General features: G+C 38.9%; 1 protein-coding gene across 1 annotated transcript in view; it reads left to right on the forward strand.

Moving 5' to 3' along the window:
- LOC124622328 overlaps positions 1-18,809 on the forward strand; it is a 296,285-nt gene that overhangs the window by 223,013 nt on the left and 54,463 nt on the right. The window contains exon 2 of the mRNA XM_047148005.1: positions 7,612-7,845. Coding sequence (XP_047003961.1) covers positions 7,612-7,845 — 234 coding nt within the window. The remainder of the gene's footprint in view (positions 1-7,611; positions 7,846-18,809) is intronic.

Genomic DNA, 18,809 nt, shown 5'->3' on the forward strand with positions numbered 1-18,809 from the left:
CATGTACACGCATACCATCTAACAGAGCATGCCAAATGGTAACATCTACACTATAGCCTCAGTAATGCTGTACCAGTTCTTACGCCATGTGTTTGATGTTCGTTTCTGTCGACATTGTGATAAAAATAGCACTGTCCGCGTTCCCTATTTTCTATAACAACGCAATATTTCAAAGCAGTGGAAATTTACAAATAAAAATTTCTCGTCCTTTAAAAAAGGTTTATTTAAGAACGAAAGTATTTTGCCAATGCGACTACGGCTAATTGATATTTCGACTTTTAGATTAGATTAGATTAGACTAATACTTGTTCCATAGATCATGAATACGACACTTCGTACTGATGTGGAATGTGTCAGGTTAATAAAAGATGTCTGTACAAGATATTACATTACATAAAATATTGCAGGACACTAATGTTTAAGTTGTTGTTGTTGTTGTTGTTGCTTTAAATTCAGCCAATGAGTAGAAGGAGTTGTCATCTAGAAATTCTTTTAATTTATTTTTAAATGTTGGTTGGCTATCTGTCAGGCATTTGATGCAGTTTGGTAGGTGACCAAAGACTTTTGTGGCAGCATAATTTACCCCTTTCTGTGCCAAAGTCAGATTTAGCCTTGCATAGTGAAGATCATCCTTTCTCCTGGTGTTATAGCTATGCACACTGCTATAACTTTTGAACTGGGTTGGATTATTAACAACAAATTTCATAAGTGAATATATATACTGTGAGGTTACTGTAAGGATCCCTAGATCCTTAAATAGATGTCTGCAGGATGACCTTGGGTGGGCTCCAGCAGTTATTCTGATTACACGTTTTTGAGCAATGAATACTTTTCTACTCAACGATGAATTACCCCAGAATATGATGCCATACGAAAGCAGTGAATGAAAGTAGGCATAGTAAGCTAATTTACTAAGATTCTTATCACCAAAATTTGCAATAACCCTAATAGCATACGTAGCTGAACTCAGACGTTTCAGCAGACCATCAATGTGTTGCTTCCAGTTTAACCTCTCATCAATGGACACACCTAAAAATTTTCAAAATTCTACCTTAGCTACAGACATCTATTCAAAGACTATATTTATTACTGGAGTTGTGCCATTTACTGTACAGAACTGTATGTACTGCGTTTTATCAAAATTGAAAGAGAGTCCGTTTGCTGAGAACCACTTAATAATTTTGTGAAAAACATCATTTACAATTACATCACTTAGTTCTTGGTTTTTGCATGTTATTACTATACTTGTATCATCAGCAAAAAGAACTAACTTTGTGTCTTCATCAATGTGGAATGCTAAGTCATTAATGTATATCAACAACAGTAAAGGACCTAAGACTGAACCCTGTGGGATCCCGTACTTGATAGCCCTCCAGTTTGAGGAATCAGCTGTTGTTTTAACATTACATGAACCACTAATTTCAACTTTCTGCATTCTTCCAGTTAAGTATGAATTAAACCATTTGTGCACTGCCCCACTCAAACCATAATGATTTAGCTTATCTAAAAGAATTCCATGATTTACAATCAAAGACCTTTGAGAGATCACAAAAAATACCAATGGGTGATATACAGTTATTCAGAGCATTTAATATTTGATCAGTGAAAGCGTATATAGCATTTTCTATTGAAAAACCTTTCTGAAAACCAAATTAACATTTTGTTAGTACTTTATTTTTACAAATATGGGAGGCTACTCTTGAATACATTACTTTCTCAAAAATTTTCGATAGAGCTGTCAGAAGAGAGATTGGGCGGTAGTTGTTGACATTCGACGTATCCCCCTCTTTATGCAATGGTTTTACAATGGCATATTTCAGTCTATCGGGGAAAACAACCTGCTCCAAAGAGCTGTTACATACGTGACTGAGAATCCTACTTATCTGTGGGGAACAAGCTTTAAGTACCTTGCTGGAAATGCCATCAATTCCGTAAGAGCTTTTACTTTTCAGTGAGTTTATTATTTTACTGATTTCAGAGGGAGAGGTTGGTGGAATTACAGTTGTTTCAAGCTGCACAGGTATGGCCTCTTCTATTAGTAGCCTTGCCTCTTCTAGTGAAGATGTAGACTATTTTCTCCACAACATTTAAAAAATGATTATTGAAAATATTTGCAATTTCTGATTGTTTGTTAGTACACTTGTCATTCAGCTTTATGGTACTAAAGTCTTCCTGTGCTCTTGGTTGCCCTGTTGCCCTTTCAATAATATTCCAAATTGCTTTAATTTTATTATCAGAGTTACTGATCTCAGACATGATACACATGCTTCTGGACTTTATAATAACTTTTCTTAGTACCACACAATAGTTTTTATAATACTGAACAATTTCGGGGTCAGTACTCCCTCTTGCAGTTAGATACAGTTCTCTTTAACGGTTGCAAGATATTCTTATTCCTTTAGTTAGCCAAGGTTTTTTATGTTTTCTTGGAATTAAGTTTAACTATTTTCTTGGGAAAACAGTTTTCAAATACCCTTAAAAATGTATCGTGAAATAAGTTACATTTCAAGTTTGCATCGGGTTCCTTATACACTTCATCCCAGTCTAGCTGCTGTAGGCTTTCCCTAGCTGCTGTAGGCTTTTTATATTGTTAATTGAACGCACTGCTTTGAAAGTCTGATTTGATATACTGCATGGAGCTATGTCATGTACTGTAACTAGCTGTGCACCATGACCTGAAAGACCATTTTCAACAGGATATGCATTTATGTCCTTAACCTTATCTTGGTCTATAAGAAAGTTATCTATCAATGTACTGCTGTTCTTTGTTATCCGAGTAGGAAAATCAATGACGGAGCTCAAATTGAAAGAACTGAGTAATACTACAAGGTCATTCTTCCTATTACACTCTTTCAGGGAATCAGCATTGAAATCCCCACAAATGATAATTTGCTTCCCCCTGCCTGACAGATAGCACAACAAAGCATCCAAGTTTTCTAGAAATAGCTGGAAATTCCCTGAGGGGGACCTATGCACTGTTACAATTATGAAAGTGCCATCATTTAGTTTAAGTTCAGTGGCACATGCTTCCATATGTTGCTCTACACAAAAATTTTTAGTTTCTAAATTTTTTACACTGTGGAAGCTTTTGACATATATGGCAACTCCTCCTCTCATCATATTATCTGTACTTACATGTGTAGCTAATTTGTACCCATTGGTGCTAACCTTTTGCATATCAGTGGCAATGTGATGCTCAGACAGGCATAGTACATCTATTACATTCTCAATTTCTTTATCTTCTAAACAAAGTAGAAGCTCATCAATTTTATTCTTCAATCCCCCAATATTTTGATGAAATATACTAACATTATTTTTCACTTTACTTTTGTGAGTATCTTGAACTTTTTTAACATCTTTAGTACTTGCCTGGCTGAGTTTCCCACTGGACACTGATCTTAAACTAAAAAAGAGTTTCCACCATGAGATGTAGTTCCTCCCCCCTTTAAATTTCCTGCTATCAGCCCAGCCAGTTTACCCTTCCCTTTCTTGTTGAGGTGTAGGCCATGTCTAGTATAGTCCCACCTACAGAGTGAATCAACAGGGACCACACCAACGTGTGACCCTGCACCAGATCCAAGTAGCCGTTCCAACTCCAAATTAACTCTCCTGACAGAAGAGCTCAAATGAGGTTGGTCATGGCGCTCCAGAACCGACACAAACCCAACACTGGTATGACTCAATGTTGATGCAGTCTTTGCCAGGTCACACTCTATGCTGTACCCCAGATCTCTGCCAATACTGTTGCCCGGCCCACCCACAATAACCATGGTATCTTCCTTAGTAAAGCCTCTACATAGTGAACCTAAATCCTCTGTAACCTGCCCCAGTCCAGCACTAGGTTTGAAAAAACTTGTGACCTGGTTTTCTGACCCTAATTGATCCTGCAGAAGTTGCCCCACACCCCTAACATGCGAACTACCTAGCAACGAGACTTTCTTTCTATTTGCAGACTTCCCTACATTCTTATTCAATTTGCTGCTGAAAGCTCGTTGAGCCCTGTCTACCATCTACTTCTGTGAGAGGCTCATCAGTTTCTGACTGAGGCAACAGGTCAAACCTATTTTGTACATTAATAACAAAGCTGTCAGAAGAATTTCTTGGCCTGTTCCTTATGCCTTTATGCCACTTCCCACCCCTGTTTACCCTTCTCCCCCCTTAACCTGCCCAGTTCTCGCCTAGCCTCATCTAACTTAGCCTGAAGGGCAGAAATTTTCCCCTCCTGTTCCACAATCTTTCTATCTCTACTGCATAGCCTACAGAACCACTGATGAGTCTCGCTCATTTTCCCAATTCCCACGCCACTACAATCGCCCCAATGAAAAAAGTTACTACATCCATCACACCAGACCCCGGAGCTAACGATTCTACGGCACGTCACGTACTTTACACTCATGATACAAATCGATTTTAGTGCTAGAAAGACAATTAAGTTACCGGAAAACAATGAAAATACGTGTACGAAAAATTAGGCCTACTCGCGACTATGTAAACAGTGGTTCAGAAGTTTTTTACTGGAGATTACTTAAGAGATGACGATATTCTACAGATATAAAGGGGCAGCAAACATATTTAGCACACTAAACTATCAGTTAATGCAGTTAAAATTGCGGTATGAAGTTTAATCTGAAAGCTCAAAAGTTCGGCCTGGCCGCGATATGTAAACAAAACTAACTTTACGTGATTACTGTGAAAATACGCGAATAAGACAAAAACCTTTAATGGTACGCTTGAAGAGCGCTATAATTAACGTAATAAATTAGTTTAAAGTGTGAAAAACAGTTTATTGCTACTTAAATTACTTATCTTGTACGAGAGCTGTGACTTAGACACGGTTATTAGTCAAAAATAAAACACCTGTTATAAACGAGACCAAACTAATACTGAAAAGTACTAGTTATTCGGAACTACAATACTAGAATCGGTTTTAACCGATCGGTTTTTCCCCTAGCCTTCATCCTCATTTTTGCATTGTATTTTGGCACTGTCATGCATATCTACCACAACACAATAAAACCCTCTTATTATCTCCCATTGCGGCGCAGAAGTTTGATATTTGGCTCAAAGATACCTACAATCTTCATCACTAATGTGCAAGAGCGTGGCGCACTATGGCATCACGTTTGGGCTCAGCGACGCTTCTAACAGCGACGCAATAAAAAGGACAGGTGCAAGTTGGGTAAATGATGTCATATTGGCATCAAATTTTACAGTTTTGCCCAACGCCATCGTGGACGTGTCAAACTATGAGAAGGTCGTCACAACCCCTCTTACCCACATTTCACCCCTTCTTTAGACGTCTCTGCGATGAGGGTCAGAACTGCGACGACGTCCAGCATTAAAATACGCAGTTTTTTTATTGGTGGCCAAGGAAAACATTTCAGACATGACGCCACTCCAGAATCGACACGAAAAGGTTTCAGGGGGTAGCGTAAATGGCGTCAACGAAACCATCTCTTTCCTTGGGACATTGATTCACACGTATTCCGCGGTCGAAAAGAATAGACCACAGTGTGTTGAACAACAGGACGGCATTCTTGACAGCCTTTGACACTGCTGACATCGTCCAGACGATTCATTTCTTCTCTAAGGACAACATGGGCCTGCAACCCCACTGAACGTGATCACTCCTCTTTGGAGTGTAGTGCGACCACAATTTTTGCTCTGATGTACAGGGTGGAACCACCAGGACACGCTCAAAATCATTCGACGAAATATGAAAATGAACAGAAGCAAACAAGGGTGTTACGCTTTGTCAGCCCTCCTGTCGCGGGAAATGGGTGTGTGACAATGACATGCACCTGGATGAAACAGAAAAGAATCCCACTGAGAACCCTCCAGTTCGGTAGCACTCTCGGCGACACTTTCGCACTTTAAAAATGTTCCTGTACAGAGACAGCCATTCAGCGATTCCTAGGCGCTGCCATGACAGGCATTCATTTTGACAACCCTTCGATGCCACTGAGGAAAGAGGGAGGAAGAATAATAGAAGCACTTGAAATGTGGATTTGGAGAAGGATGGAAGGGATAAAATTGGTAGACAAAGAGGGAGATGAGGAGGTGTTGAGAAGAGTTGGGGAAGAGGGAGAAATTTGGAAATAATCATGAAGAGGAAACTCAGTTGGCTTAGACACTGGATGAGAGGATATTGTTTACTGATGGCTGCTATGGAAGGAACGCTGAATGGAAGAAGAAGAAGATGCAGAAGATACCAGATGGTGGATAGTATAAGGATAGGAAACATTTAAGAGAAAATGAAGAGGATAGCAAATGATAGGACTGAGTGGAGAGCTACATGTGAAGACCCAACCAAACTCACAACACTGATGATGACGATGATTAGATATCATATGTGGCCAGCAGTCACTACTTCAGCTACATATCGCCATTCACCTGAGATATGTCAAAATGACTGCATGCCACACAATTTTTTAAAGTCCCCACATAGGTAGATGGGTGGCACGGAGGATGATGCTGAACGAATGTGTGTGTGTGTGTGGGGGGGAAGCTTTGTCTTAGAGGTACTCTATGCCATTTTATTTATTCATTCATGTGTCATGTCGCATCCCACCCCCTTTCCTGTGATGCCACAGGAGGGCAAGAAAAAGGAGAACTGAAAAAGAGTAAATACTCTTTGCTGCTTTGGATCACATTCGAATTTCGTTGACTGGTTTTGAATGGTCGCTAGTTGTTCCACCCCATATACTAGAGCAAAAATTATGTTTTCGCTACACTCCAAATGGGTGCGATCATATTCTGTGGGGTTACAGCCCCTTGATATCCTTAGCGAAAGTTTGAATCATCCCGGGGGTGTCAGCAGTGGTAACAGTTGTCAAGAACATCATCCTGTTGCACACTACACTGCAAACTGTCGTTTTCGACTGTGAAATGTATGTAAATGAACGGACCAAGAGAAGGGGTCATTTCGATGAGACACTTGATGCCATCTCCTGAGGGATTTAATGTTTATTCTGATTGACAGTGTGCCTTAAATGTTTCCCTCAGCCACCCATAAGAAACCCACATGATTTGAAGGCTGGGCACCAAGGTTCTGACCTCCATCACAGAGGCATCAAGAGAAGGGTTGAGATGTGGGTAATGGGAGGTGTGAGGACGTTCCTATCACATGACGTGTCCACGGTTGTGTTGAGCAAAATTGTGGTTAAATTTGGTATCAATGTGACATCATTAACACACCTTACACCTCACATGAACTTCTTGACCTCTGGACATTTTTTACAACTTCCAGCTCTTTATATCTACACTATAGGTCACTGCCTTCAAGAAGTTCCCCATCGTCTGCAATGTTTGAAATATCAGTTGTCACAGTATTGTTTCAACTGTAGCTGCCATGAGATAGCACATTCAGTAACATTTTCTACATAAAAATGTAATGAAGAGTTCTTTAAAATTATACAGAAATAAAATATGATCAAATGTAACAACATTATCATGTAATCAGGATTTAGTCATTATGATCTTACATTGCAGGGCCTATTTTCTGCCAAAACTGTTATTATTATGTTTTTACAAATGTGTATTTTAATAGACACACAAGCAAATTCTACAGCAGTTAAAAAAACTCTTAATCTGTTGTTTTTGTGTTTACAGACGATAACTGGCCTGTTGGTCATCTGGAGTTACATGGCACTACCAACTCTGGCCCAAGTTCTTGTTCAAGAAGTGGGTGTTGGTGATATTGCAGTTTTGCCATGTCCCAGCAATGATGACAACCACCGCTTTCAGTTCTGGCAGCTGACTGGAAATGAGGTCATTGGTCCAGGAAATACCATAAATCGAGAAAAATACAAGTATGAAGTGTTGTCAGGGACTCTGTACATCAGAGTAAGTACTAAAATTCTCACTTGTGACTGTTTCCAAAAAAAGTATACCATATTCTGATAGTATTTGCAATGGAAATCAGTTCTGTGAAAACTGGAACCTTCAGTATTTAAAATGGAATTTGTTTGTGTTTTTAAAATCATAAGACTTAGTTTAGTAAAGTACAGGAAATGCAGTTTTCAATTTGGGTAGAATGTTTTGATAACAATGTTAATATTTTATAAATCTAATGGCTTCATTATCTATGGAATCACAAGGATATTACCAGTCAATTGGAGATATATAAAACACACTTCAGTTTCAGGAACTACACTACAGCACTGAAAAGAACTGTATTGCAATGACATAAATATTTTGTTATCAGAATTGCATTACTCACCATAATTTCTAACTGTGGTGAATAAGTTTATATTGATCCAGTTGTTGTCCTTTTCTGGGATAACTGCAATAACAACAAAGGTCCTTTTCTTCTCACTCATGTAGCTTCCACTGAAACTTTGAGGTTTGGCAATGGGTGTTAGAGATGCTCCATATCTGCTAGGTAGCTACTTGAACAAATTTTTCTTTCTTTCATAAGCCATTTTTCTCAAACTCAACTATAGAAGCATCAGCTTATTCACAGATGTTTACTTATAGTTATAATGCAGGCACTATAACATGGCAGTCAGCTGCAAGCATAAACAAATGTGAAGTTAAACTGACCAAGGGAGAGGAGCAGTGTGCAGAAATGACCCCCACCTTCCTATTTATGTTTCATGATAAGAAAACAAAACAATAAGCAACTCCCACAAAAAGCAAAGTGGAGTACATAAAGCAAAAGGTAATGGGTACTGCACAATTGATTACTTAGGTTGCCAGTATAGAGACTGTGGGAGTTCAGTCCTGATACCTAGTGGTATCTTATGCAACCTGAGATCAAAGCACATTTCACCTAATACTGCGACATTAGTGTCAACATAATACAATCTATTTTTGTTGACACACAATTATCCTGAACAAAACCACGTTAATATGCAAGAGTCTGCAGTGGTGGTCAGTAGCTACTTTCATCCAACAGTTACCTAAGAAAGTCATAAAATAGTGTATTAGTGCAATCTTTTCTCCTGTAAATCTTCTTTCTACCGCAGCTAGATTGTCTATATTATAATCTTCATCTTTCCTTGACACAGAATATCTAAAGGTAATGTAATGAATATAATAGAGGGAAACATTCCACGTGGGAAAAATATATCTAAAAACAAAGATGATGAGACTTACCAAACAAAGTCTCATCATCTTTGTTTTTAGATATAAAAGTAATGTAATGTTCATTGGATCTGTAGACAATGTGCATTGTGTGAATCAAGTCAAATTTGTATCACAGATGGAAAAGTATACATATGTCTAATAACTAGAACTTATCAAATTATGATTATGTACATCAATATTCTAGACATATGTCTAATAACTAGCATTTAGCAAATTATGATTGTCTACATCAATATTCTAGGCCTATACCATATTAAATTCCGATTTAGCTTACATCATCTATCCTATAGCTATATATGTTTCTGTATACTTTGAGAATTTCTGTTGTTGCTTTTAAGATCATATGGTTTACATAAGTTACATCCTCCCTCCCGTCTCCTCCCTATGAGGAGGAGGCTTGAATGCCTCAGCAATATAGGTAGCTGCACTGTAGGTGCAACCACAGCAGAGGGGTATCTTTTGAGACACCAGACAAACATGTGGTTCCTGAAGAGGGACAGTAGTAGCAAGGGCAACAGTCTGGAAGATTGACTGATCTGGCCTTGTACCAATAATGAAAACAGCCTTGCTGTGCTGGTACTGTGAGTGGCTGAAAGCATGGGGAAACTACAGCCATAATTTTTCCCGGCAGCATGTAGCTCTACTGTATGGTTCAATGACGATGGCATCCTCTTGGGTAAAATATTTTGGAGCTAAAATAATCCTCCACTCAGAACTCTGGATGGAGACTACTTAGAAGGACATTGTCATCAATAGAAACAAACCTGGCATTCTAGGGATCTGAGGGTGGAATGTTAGATCCCTTAACTGAGCAGGTAGGCTAGAAAATTTATAAAGGGAAATGTATAGGTTAAAGTTAGATGTGGTGGGAATTAGTGAAGTTCAGTGGCAGGAAGAACAGGACATCTGGTCAGGCGAATACAGGGCTGTAAATATAAAATCAAATGAGGGTAATGCAGTAGTACGAAAAATAATGAATAAGAAAATAGGAATGTGGGTAAGCTACAGTGAACAGCATAGTGAACACATTGTAGTAGCCAAGATAGACACAAAGCTGACAAATGGGTCAAATGGCTCTGAGCACTATGGGACTTAACATCTATGGTCATCAGTCCCCTAGAACTTAGAACTACTTAAACCTAACTAACCTAAGGACATCACACAACACCCAGCCATCACGAGGCAGAGAAAATCCCTGACCCCGCCGGGAATCGAACCCAGGAACCCGGGCGTGGGAAGCGAGAACGCTACCGCACGACCACGAGATGCGGGCAAAGCTGACACCCACCACAGTATAAGTTTATGTGCCAACTAGCACCATAGATATTCAAGATAATTTTCAGGGACTGATGTTGGCCCTGACCACAATTTATTGGGTACAAACTGTAGATTAAAACTGAAGAAATTGTAGAAATGTAGAAAATTAGAGATAATACCTGGAAAGTTTGAATGAATCAAAGGTTGTTGAGAGTTTCAGAGGGAGCATTAGGCAATGATTTACAAGAACAGGGGAAAGAAATACAATAGAAGATCAATGTGTAGCTTTGAGAAGTGAAATAGCGAAGGAAGCAGATGATCAAATCGGTAAAAAGATAAGACCTGCTAGAAACCCTTGGATAACACAGGAGATACAGAATTTAATTGATAAAAGGAGAAAACTTGAAACTGCAGTGAATGTAACGGTCAGAAGGGAATACAAATGTCTAAGAAGTGAAATTGCAGGAAGTGCCAAATAGCTAAGTGGAATGGCTAGAGGACAAATGTAAAAATTAAGAAGCATATATCACTAGGGGAAAGATAGATACCAGCTACAGGAAAATGGAAGAGGCCTTTGGAGAAAAGAGAAGCAGTTTTATGAATGTGAAGAGGTCTGATGGAAAAATCATTAGTAATCATTACTAGGTAAAGAACGAAAAGTTGAAAGGTGGAAGGAAAATATAGATCGATACACAAGTGATGTGTACTTGAAGGCAATATTATAAAAATGGAACATCACATAGATGTAGACAAGATGGGAGATATTATACTGCAAGAAGAATTTGACAGAGCACTGAAAGAATTGAAAGACCTAAGTCGAAACGAGACTTCAGGAGGAGACGAGATTCCGTTAGGACTACTGATAGCCTTGTGAGAGCCAGTACTGACAAAACTCTTTCATCTCATGAGCAAGTTGTATGAGACAGGAAAAATACTCTTAGACATCAAGAAGAATATAATAACTCCAATTCTAAAGAAAGTAGATGCTGAAAGGTGTGAATATTACCAAACTGCCAGTTTCATAAGTCATGCTTGCAAATTATTAACACGAATTCTTTACTGAAGAATGGAAAACCTTGGGGAAGATCAGATTGGATTCCAGAGAAATGTAGGAACATGCTAGGCAATACTGGCCATATAACGTCTTTCAGAAAATAAGTTAAGGAAAGGCAAACCTAAGTTTAAAGTATTTGTGGGCTTAGAGCAAACTTTTGACAATATTGATGAAAATATTCTGAAATTCTCAAGGTAGCAGGGTAAAATAATACAGGGAGCGAAAGGCTATTTACAATTTGTACAGAAACCAGATGGCAGTCATAGGAGCCTAGAGGCATGAAAGGGAAGCAGTGGTTGAGAAGAATGTAAGACAAGGTTGTAGCCTATCCCCAATCTTATTCAGTGTGTGCACTGAACAAGTGGTAAAGGAAATCAAAGAAAAATTTGGAGTAGGAATTAAAGTTCAAGGAGAAGAAATAAAAACTTTTGATATTTTCTGATAACATTGTAATTCAGTCAGAGACAGCAAGGGACTTTGAAGAGCAGTTAAATGGAATGGACAGTGTCTTGAAAGGAGAATATGAGATGAACATGAACAAATACAAAACAAGGATAATGGAATGTAGTCAAATTAAATCAGGTGATGATGAGGGAATTAGATTAGGAAACAAGGCACTTAAAGGAGTAGATGAGTTTTGCTAGTTGCTGGGCAAAACACATGACAGTCAAAGTACAGAGGATATAAAATGCAGACCGGCAATGGTTCTGAAGAAGAGAAAATTGTTAACATCAAATATACATTTAAGTGTTAGGAATTATTTTCTGAAAGTTTTTGTGTAGGGTGTAGCAATGTGTAGACGTGAAACATGGACAATTAACTGTTTAGACAAAAACAGAGTAGTAGCTTCTTAAAAATGGTGCTATAGAAGAATGCTAAAGATTACATGGGTAGATCACATAATTAATGATGAGGTACTGAAGAGAACTTGGGAGGGAAGAGATTTGTCAAACAATCTGACTAGAAGACCGGATCTGTGCAATAGTTATTCTGATGTGAAAAGGCTTGCACAGGGGACAGTAGCATGGAACACTGCATCAAAACCAGTCTTTGGACAAAACAAAGTAAGCTACATCACATTTTACACTGCAATTTGTCGTACATTGTAGTGCTTGTCAAATCATTACTAGTATAAAAAACAGTTTTGTATCAAAGGTGTTTTGAGAGATTTTTTGAAAATCTTGAAAATTAGTGGTTTTTTGATCCTGAATAGGATGGTGTTGATTTGAATTTCATAGATTAATGTCTGAGCTCATGGAATATGCTCATTTTCCTTATTCTTGTGTCATATTAGTTTGAGTATCAGGAACATATTTGAACTCTGTCCAACATAGGAGTTCAGTTAAGTATATGCTTGGTAGTGACAGTGTCTTTTATTTTATTTACATTTCTTTTTGCATGTAGTCATCAGATGATAAGTTTTTTAAATATCATAATTTTTACAAAGGTATAGAAGATATAATTTTAAGTACAAAGATTTAATGCATAACAGGTTTATCTACAAATGTTAATACATTACACTTAAAGCTTAGAATTCTTTCAGTGAATACCTTAAATGGATCCCCAATATGTACTCTCATGGATTCTGACAATTTGTTATACTGCATTGAGTCACTGATATATGGACTGTGGTCTGTTACTTTTGTGAGTATGTGAAACCACAATAGTATGTTGAACCACAATAAAACACAAGCAATCAGACACTTTATTTAAACATGAATTGAATACATGTGACACTACAGAGAAAATACTCACTAATCAGAACATACAAGGCATTGGTGGAGAAAAAGCACAAAGAAAACAAGTGATTAGAAAACAAAGGTACTCTGCACATCATTTTCCCAGTGATAGTCTATGACTAATTGTGTCACCACACAGCCTCCCCCTCCTACAGCAGAGCTCCTGGGTTGAAGGGATATTTGTGCCATATGATCCTGCTAGCTCTCATGCAGTTTGGGCTTAAAATATGAGAAACTGGCTGAGTGTCCCAAGGAGATTGATTTGGCTATGGTGTACTCTCATTGGCAACTGCATCAGTTAACATAGGCATCATGTCCGGAGACTGGTCAGGGGATGGTATAGGCTTATTGGCCACTACACAATATGACATAAGTGTTAGATGATGCTAGGAAGCTCAGCTCCCAGCCTTGCCTGCATGGAGCAGACATGCTGGTTTGATATGTTTGATGGAAACCTTGGTGCATTTGCCAGTAACCACATTGTCACTGTGTGTTGCTTTCATTCCACTGCTGGATATGAACGCATGTAAGGCATTTGTTAAGAAGCTTTGACAGAGTCCATACATATCATAATGTGAGAACACATAGTTATATCTTTGAGAAGAAAAATAGTGGATCCATGTGGCAGGATGCTATTGACAGACAAATGTTGGGAATGAAGTATTTGATTTGATTTAATAAGAGTGCAGGATCTATAGATGGATGATTACCTTGTTGGCTGAAAAACTCTAAAGAAAATCTGATGCTTTCACTGTACACAAATTCCACTACCAAAGCACCAATATGGGCTTGAGTGTAGTATGTAGACTCAGTAACACTAGAGACAAAGCTGAGAACCAAGAAGAACCATGACACATAAGGCAGATTTTAAAGTTTGGTGCTAGTGTTCTGCCATTCTGTGACTGGCTGGACAATAACTTTAGGTATGATGATGGGTAAGACTGCTTAAGTTTACCAGTTCGTGGTACAAGGTGGACTCAAATTTATGGCCATGGTACTTTGTTGCATCTACATCTACATCCATACTCCGCAAGCCACCTGACGGTGTGTGGCGGAGGGTACCTTGAGTACCTCTATCGGTTCTCCCTTCTATTCCATTCTCGTATTGTTCGTGGAAAGAAGGATTCTCGGTATGCCTCTGTGTGGGCTCTAATCTCTCTGATTTTATCCTCATGGTCTCTTCGCGAGATATACGTAGGAGGGAGCAATATACTGCTTGACTCTTCGGTGAAGGTATGTTCTCGAAACTTTGACAAAAGCCCGTACCGAGCTACTGAGCGTCTCTCCTGCAGAGTCTTCCACTGGAGTTTATCTATCATCTCCGTAACGCTTTCGCGATTACTAAATGATCCTGTAACGAAGCGCGCTGCTCTTCGTTGGATCTTCTCTATATCTTCTATCAACCCTATCTGGTTCGGATCCCACACTGCTGAGAAGTATTCAAGCAGTGGGCGAACAAGCGTACTGTAACCTACTTCCTTTGTTTTCGGATTGCATTTCCTTAGGATTCTTCCAATGAATCTCAGTCTGGCATCTGCTTTACCGACGATCAACATTATATGATCATTCCATTTTAAATCACTCCTAATGCGTACTCCTAGATAATTTATGGTATTAACTGCTTCCAGTTGCTGACCTGCTATTTTGTAGCTAAATGATAAAGGATCTACCTTTCTGTCTATTCGCAGCACATTACACTTGTCTACATTGAGATTCAATTGCCATTCCCTGCACCATGCGTCAATTCGCTGCAGATCCTCCTGCATTTCAGTACAATTTTCCATTGTTACAACCTCTCGATACACCACAGCATCTTGAACAGAGGTGATAAGTCTGACCAAGTCAATATGCACTTGACAAAAATGCTGTGTAGACATGAACATAATCAGAGATTTGTTCCAAAAACGTGCTGGAATGAGAGGTTATGGTTCTTTTTGAGAAGAATTACATTACACTAGGAAGTTTTCCATTGGCATGTTCCGTAGATGCAATCCTTTATTTTTGTTTTTGATAAGCTCTTCTAATTCCAAATCAGTGTCTTGTGGCATTGCCACTCGCTTGCAGTCAATGGTTGCAGAAACCACATTAATTCTGGGAAAATAGTCATACAAATTATCTGCAGTTTTTAAATGACAGATATTGGTAGTAAACCAACTGATAAGTTCCAAATGGTGGAAGGGACTTGGTGAGAATGAGTCCTTTGGTCTTGAAAGCAAAGGAAAGAGACTTGTGAACAGTATAAAATATCAAGTGGCATGCCTCCACATTTAGCTTGAAATGTTTAATGGTTTAATATATTGTCAACAGTGCTCAGTTGTAGGCACTCCATTTAGCTTGCTACTTCAACAGTTAGTGGGAAAGAATGCCAATAATGTCTCTGGAGTCCAAGTGATGAGATGTTGTCTTCCTGAAGTTGGTCACAACAACGTAGCAGCGAGAGGCACCTGTAAGGCTGCAGAGTGGAAGAGATGGTGTCTATAGAAGTTCACCACATCCAGAAAGTGGAATAATTGTCAGAAAGTGTCTGGAATGGGAAAAAACTGAATCATGTCAGTTTTATTCTCTAGGAGCTTAAAGCCAAAGGGTTAACAAAATGGCCAAAAAATGTCAGTTCTTTCTGTATGAGAATACATTTGTCTTTGGTGATCTGTGACCTGTACTTTGAAAGTCAATAAAAAATAATTTTTAGTTGCTTGTCATGTTTGGATTGAGATTTTGAGAAAACTGACACGTCATGCAGATAAGCAAAACAGTGAGGCAGACCATGAAGCACCTCTTTGACAAAATACTGCCATGTTTGAACCATGTTCTTTAGACAGAAACCATTCTGATGTATGTGAAGAACTCGAAAGACATGATAATTGTCTTTTCAGTATATGTGCAGGTGCCACAGGAATCTGTTGATAGACTTTCTGAAAATTGATGACACTCAGTAGCTGAGCACCTGGAAAATCCTGGAAGTGTGGAAGTAGTTCACACATTCAAAGCATGACAGTCCCCACAAGGATGCCAGAAACCATCTTTCTTCTCTTCCAAAGGGAGGAGCAACACCCATGGGCTGTTGGAATATTGAATAATCCCTGTGCTTAATAAATCCTCAGATTCTTTCTTCACTGCTGCTTTACATTTCAGGTGTGAGCTTCAAAACTGTCTACCATAGTTTTAATGTGATAGGTACTGTTATGTACCACCCCAAGGGTTGAGGGGCGGGGGAGGTCAGGCAGAAGATTCACATCAGTCAAGGGAGGAAAGTTTTTGTTCAATGTTACCAGTTTAGTCCGAACTTTCTTTAGGGCTCTGGTGTGTTTGCCAAGTTGAGAAGTAACACTTCATTTTCTATTACCTATGTCTGCTTTTACATCCTTGAAGACCAGTACTTTTTCATGGCAACTCATTAGTAGTGCTCACTATGGTAAGAAGTTCCTCTTTCAGTGAATCACTTGCTGACAGGCAAACCCATAGAATTCCACCTGGCCACTGCCACACCCAAATGAAAGCTGTGATCCAGTTCATGATGGCTGCTTGAACAGCCCGTTTGGGTCTAAAAAATCTCATCATTCTTACAGAGTTGAGCCTTTCATATGGAAGTGACAATGTGACAGTGGTGCAGGAAATAAGACACAAAAATATGTTCAGTGACATCAGCAGTCAGGAAGGTCCACTGCAATTGCTTCTTAAAACCCAAGTTCACCTTCTTGATGTATTCTCCAGAGGTAGAGATCTTTATGCTGTTACCAGTAGCTACAGGAAGCCAGAAGGGAACCAAAGATCAGATTTTCAGCATCACTGGTTGAACATTGACATCTCATCCCAAGTCAATTAAGTATCTTCATGAATCACAGGTGTCCTAGTCATATAAATGACTTGTACCAAAACTGTTTCCAGCTGACAATTGCATTGATGTGGCAGAAAGAGTCACATTTCTGATACAAGGAAGGAATCCATCTTCATGAGTTTGTCATGAGACAATCCAGATCACATGAAATGTTAGACCCTGCATTTGCTGTAATGGTGGACTGTAGGCACTTCACATTAGAACAACTGGTGATTGTTGCTGCTGTTTGGGTAGTTGCACGTAGGACTGCATTTTTCTAGCCTGTTGTTTGGAATGGAAATGATGCCAGTTGGGTAACTGCTTGTTGACGTCACATGCTGTGAGCTACTGGGACTCACTATGTTTTGCCAGAATTGCCACTAGAGAGTGCTCAAGTCATGCTGGAGTGAGCCAAGTTGTTTAGGTAGTGGAAGTTGATCTCAGGATGGCATCCACAGTAAGTACACTCACAATGCTATTGACAGTTTGTGGGGGCCCACACACATTGTCATGTAACAAAATAATATGCAATGGCTCAGCAATGATTAACCAGGAGACCAAGTTTACATCATTATTTGAAACCACAGCGCCTTTGACAGTGGAAGACAACTAACTGCACCCCATCTGTTTTAACATTGCCTCACAAATTTCACATTCACTCACAAGGGATCTAAGATGGCACCAGTGTACAGAAGGTGATTTATCATCAGTAATGTCACTGTTTAAAACTTGTCCTGTTCAAAGGCCTGTTGGTTTTGTGCACTCAATAGAGCACATTATCCTTAACATGCATATATTTGCACACAGATGAAATGTTATGAACAGTGCGAGACAATAATAAAAGAGTTTGAATGTCTAAAGCACTGATGACCAGAAAGAACTGTAGGTTGTCACCATGGAATACCATACACAACAAATTAAAGTTCCAAAACCCTGGACCATAGATCTAGTTGTTGTGGCTTGTTCCTTGGAGGCACCAGTTCATCATTTGTTGCCAAGGGAAGAACCAAAGTCCCTTCTTGTGATATGCATGATGAGGCTGCATTCATAGTAGTTGGCTGAGTATCCTCACGTTTAATATGTTTTGGGTCATCCGCGCCTTCAGGGTAATCACTTGTGGATACATCAGTCCATAACAAAGCATGAATGGTATTAAAACCAGTGATTTATTAAATCACCAATGGAGTACTTGTGACACCACAAGAAGATGCTCACCAAACAGAATGTTCAATGCACTGTTGTCAGAAAAAAGCACACAAATAAAGCATGAGTTCAGAAAACAAATGTACTCTACACTTTACATTTCAGTGATAGTCTTCAACTAACTGCATCACCACACTTCTAAATTTTTCTTCATCTATAATAGCTAAGCTTTTTTCTTGTGTTGTAATGATGTACATCATAAAATTTACGTGTGTTGTCCTGATAGCTGACAAGAAATGTGATTTGTATATGTATATATAATGAGTATACGGTGAGATATTTATTTCAGTTACGAGCATCATGGCAAGTCTCCCTTTATTCCAGACCCTGAATCAGCCTAACAGCTCTCTTTTGTAGCACCAGTATTCTGTTTAAGTGTGCACAGTGGCTCATCTGTCTCACACAACTTAGAAATGGGAAAATTGTTCCATCCACAGCTGGATCCTGTAACATATAAATGGAAAAATTGCCCCATATTATGCAGTTTTCAGGATTTCATTACATGAATTTTGAACAGCTGGTTGAGCAAGTACCATGCACTGCTTATTTTCTTCCAACTATAGTTCACATGGTTTCCCCATCAAAGATTGTCATCCAAGAATTTACAATCTTCGTTGTTTGTATTAGACATTCTGCATATACTTCCTACATG

Source organism: Schistocerca americana, chromosome 7 (assembly GCF_021461395.2).
Source record: "Schistocerca americana isolate TAMUIC-IGC-003095 chromosome 7, iqSchAmer2.1, whole genome shotgun sequence".
Taxonomy (NCBI): domain Eukaryota; kingdom Metazoa; phylum Arthropoda; class Insecta; order Orthoptera; family Acrididae; genus Schistocerca; species Schistocerca americana.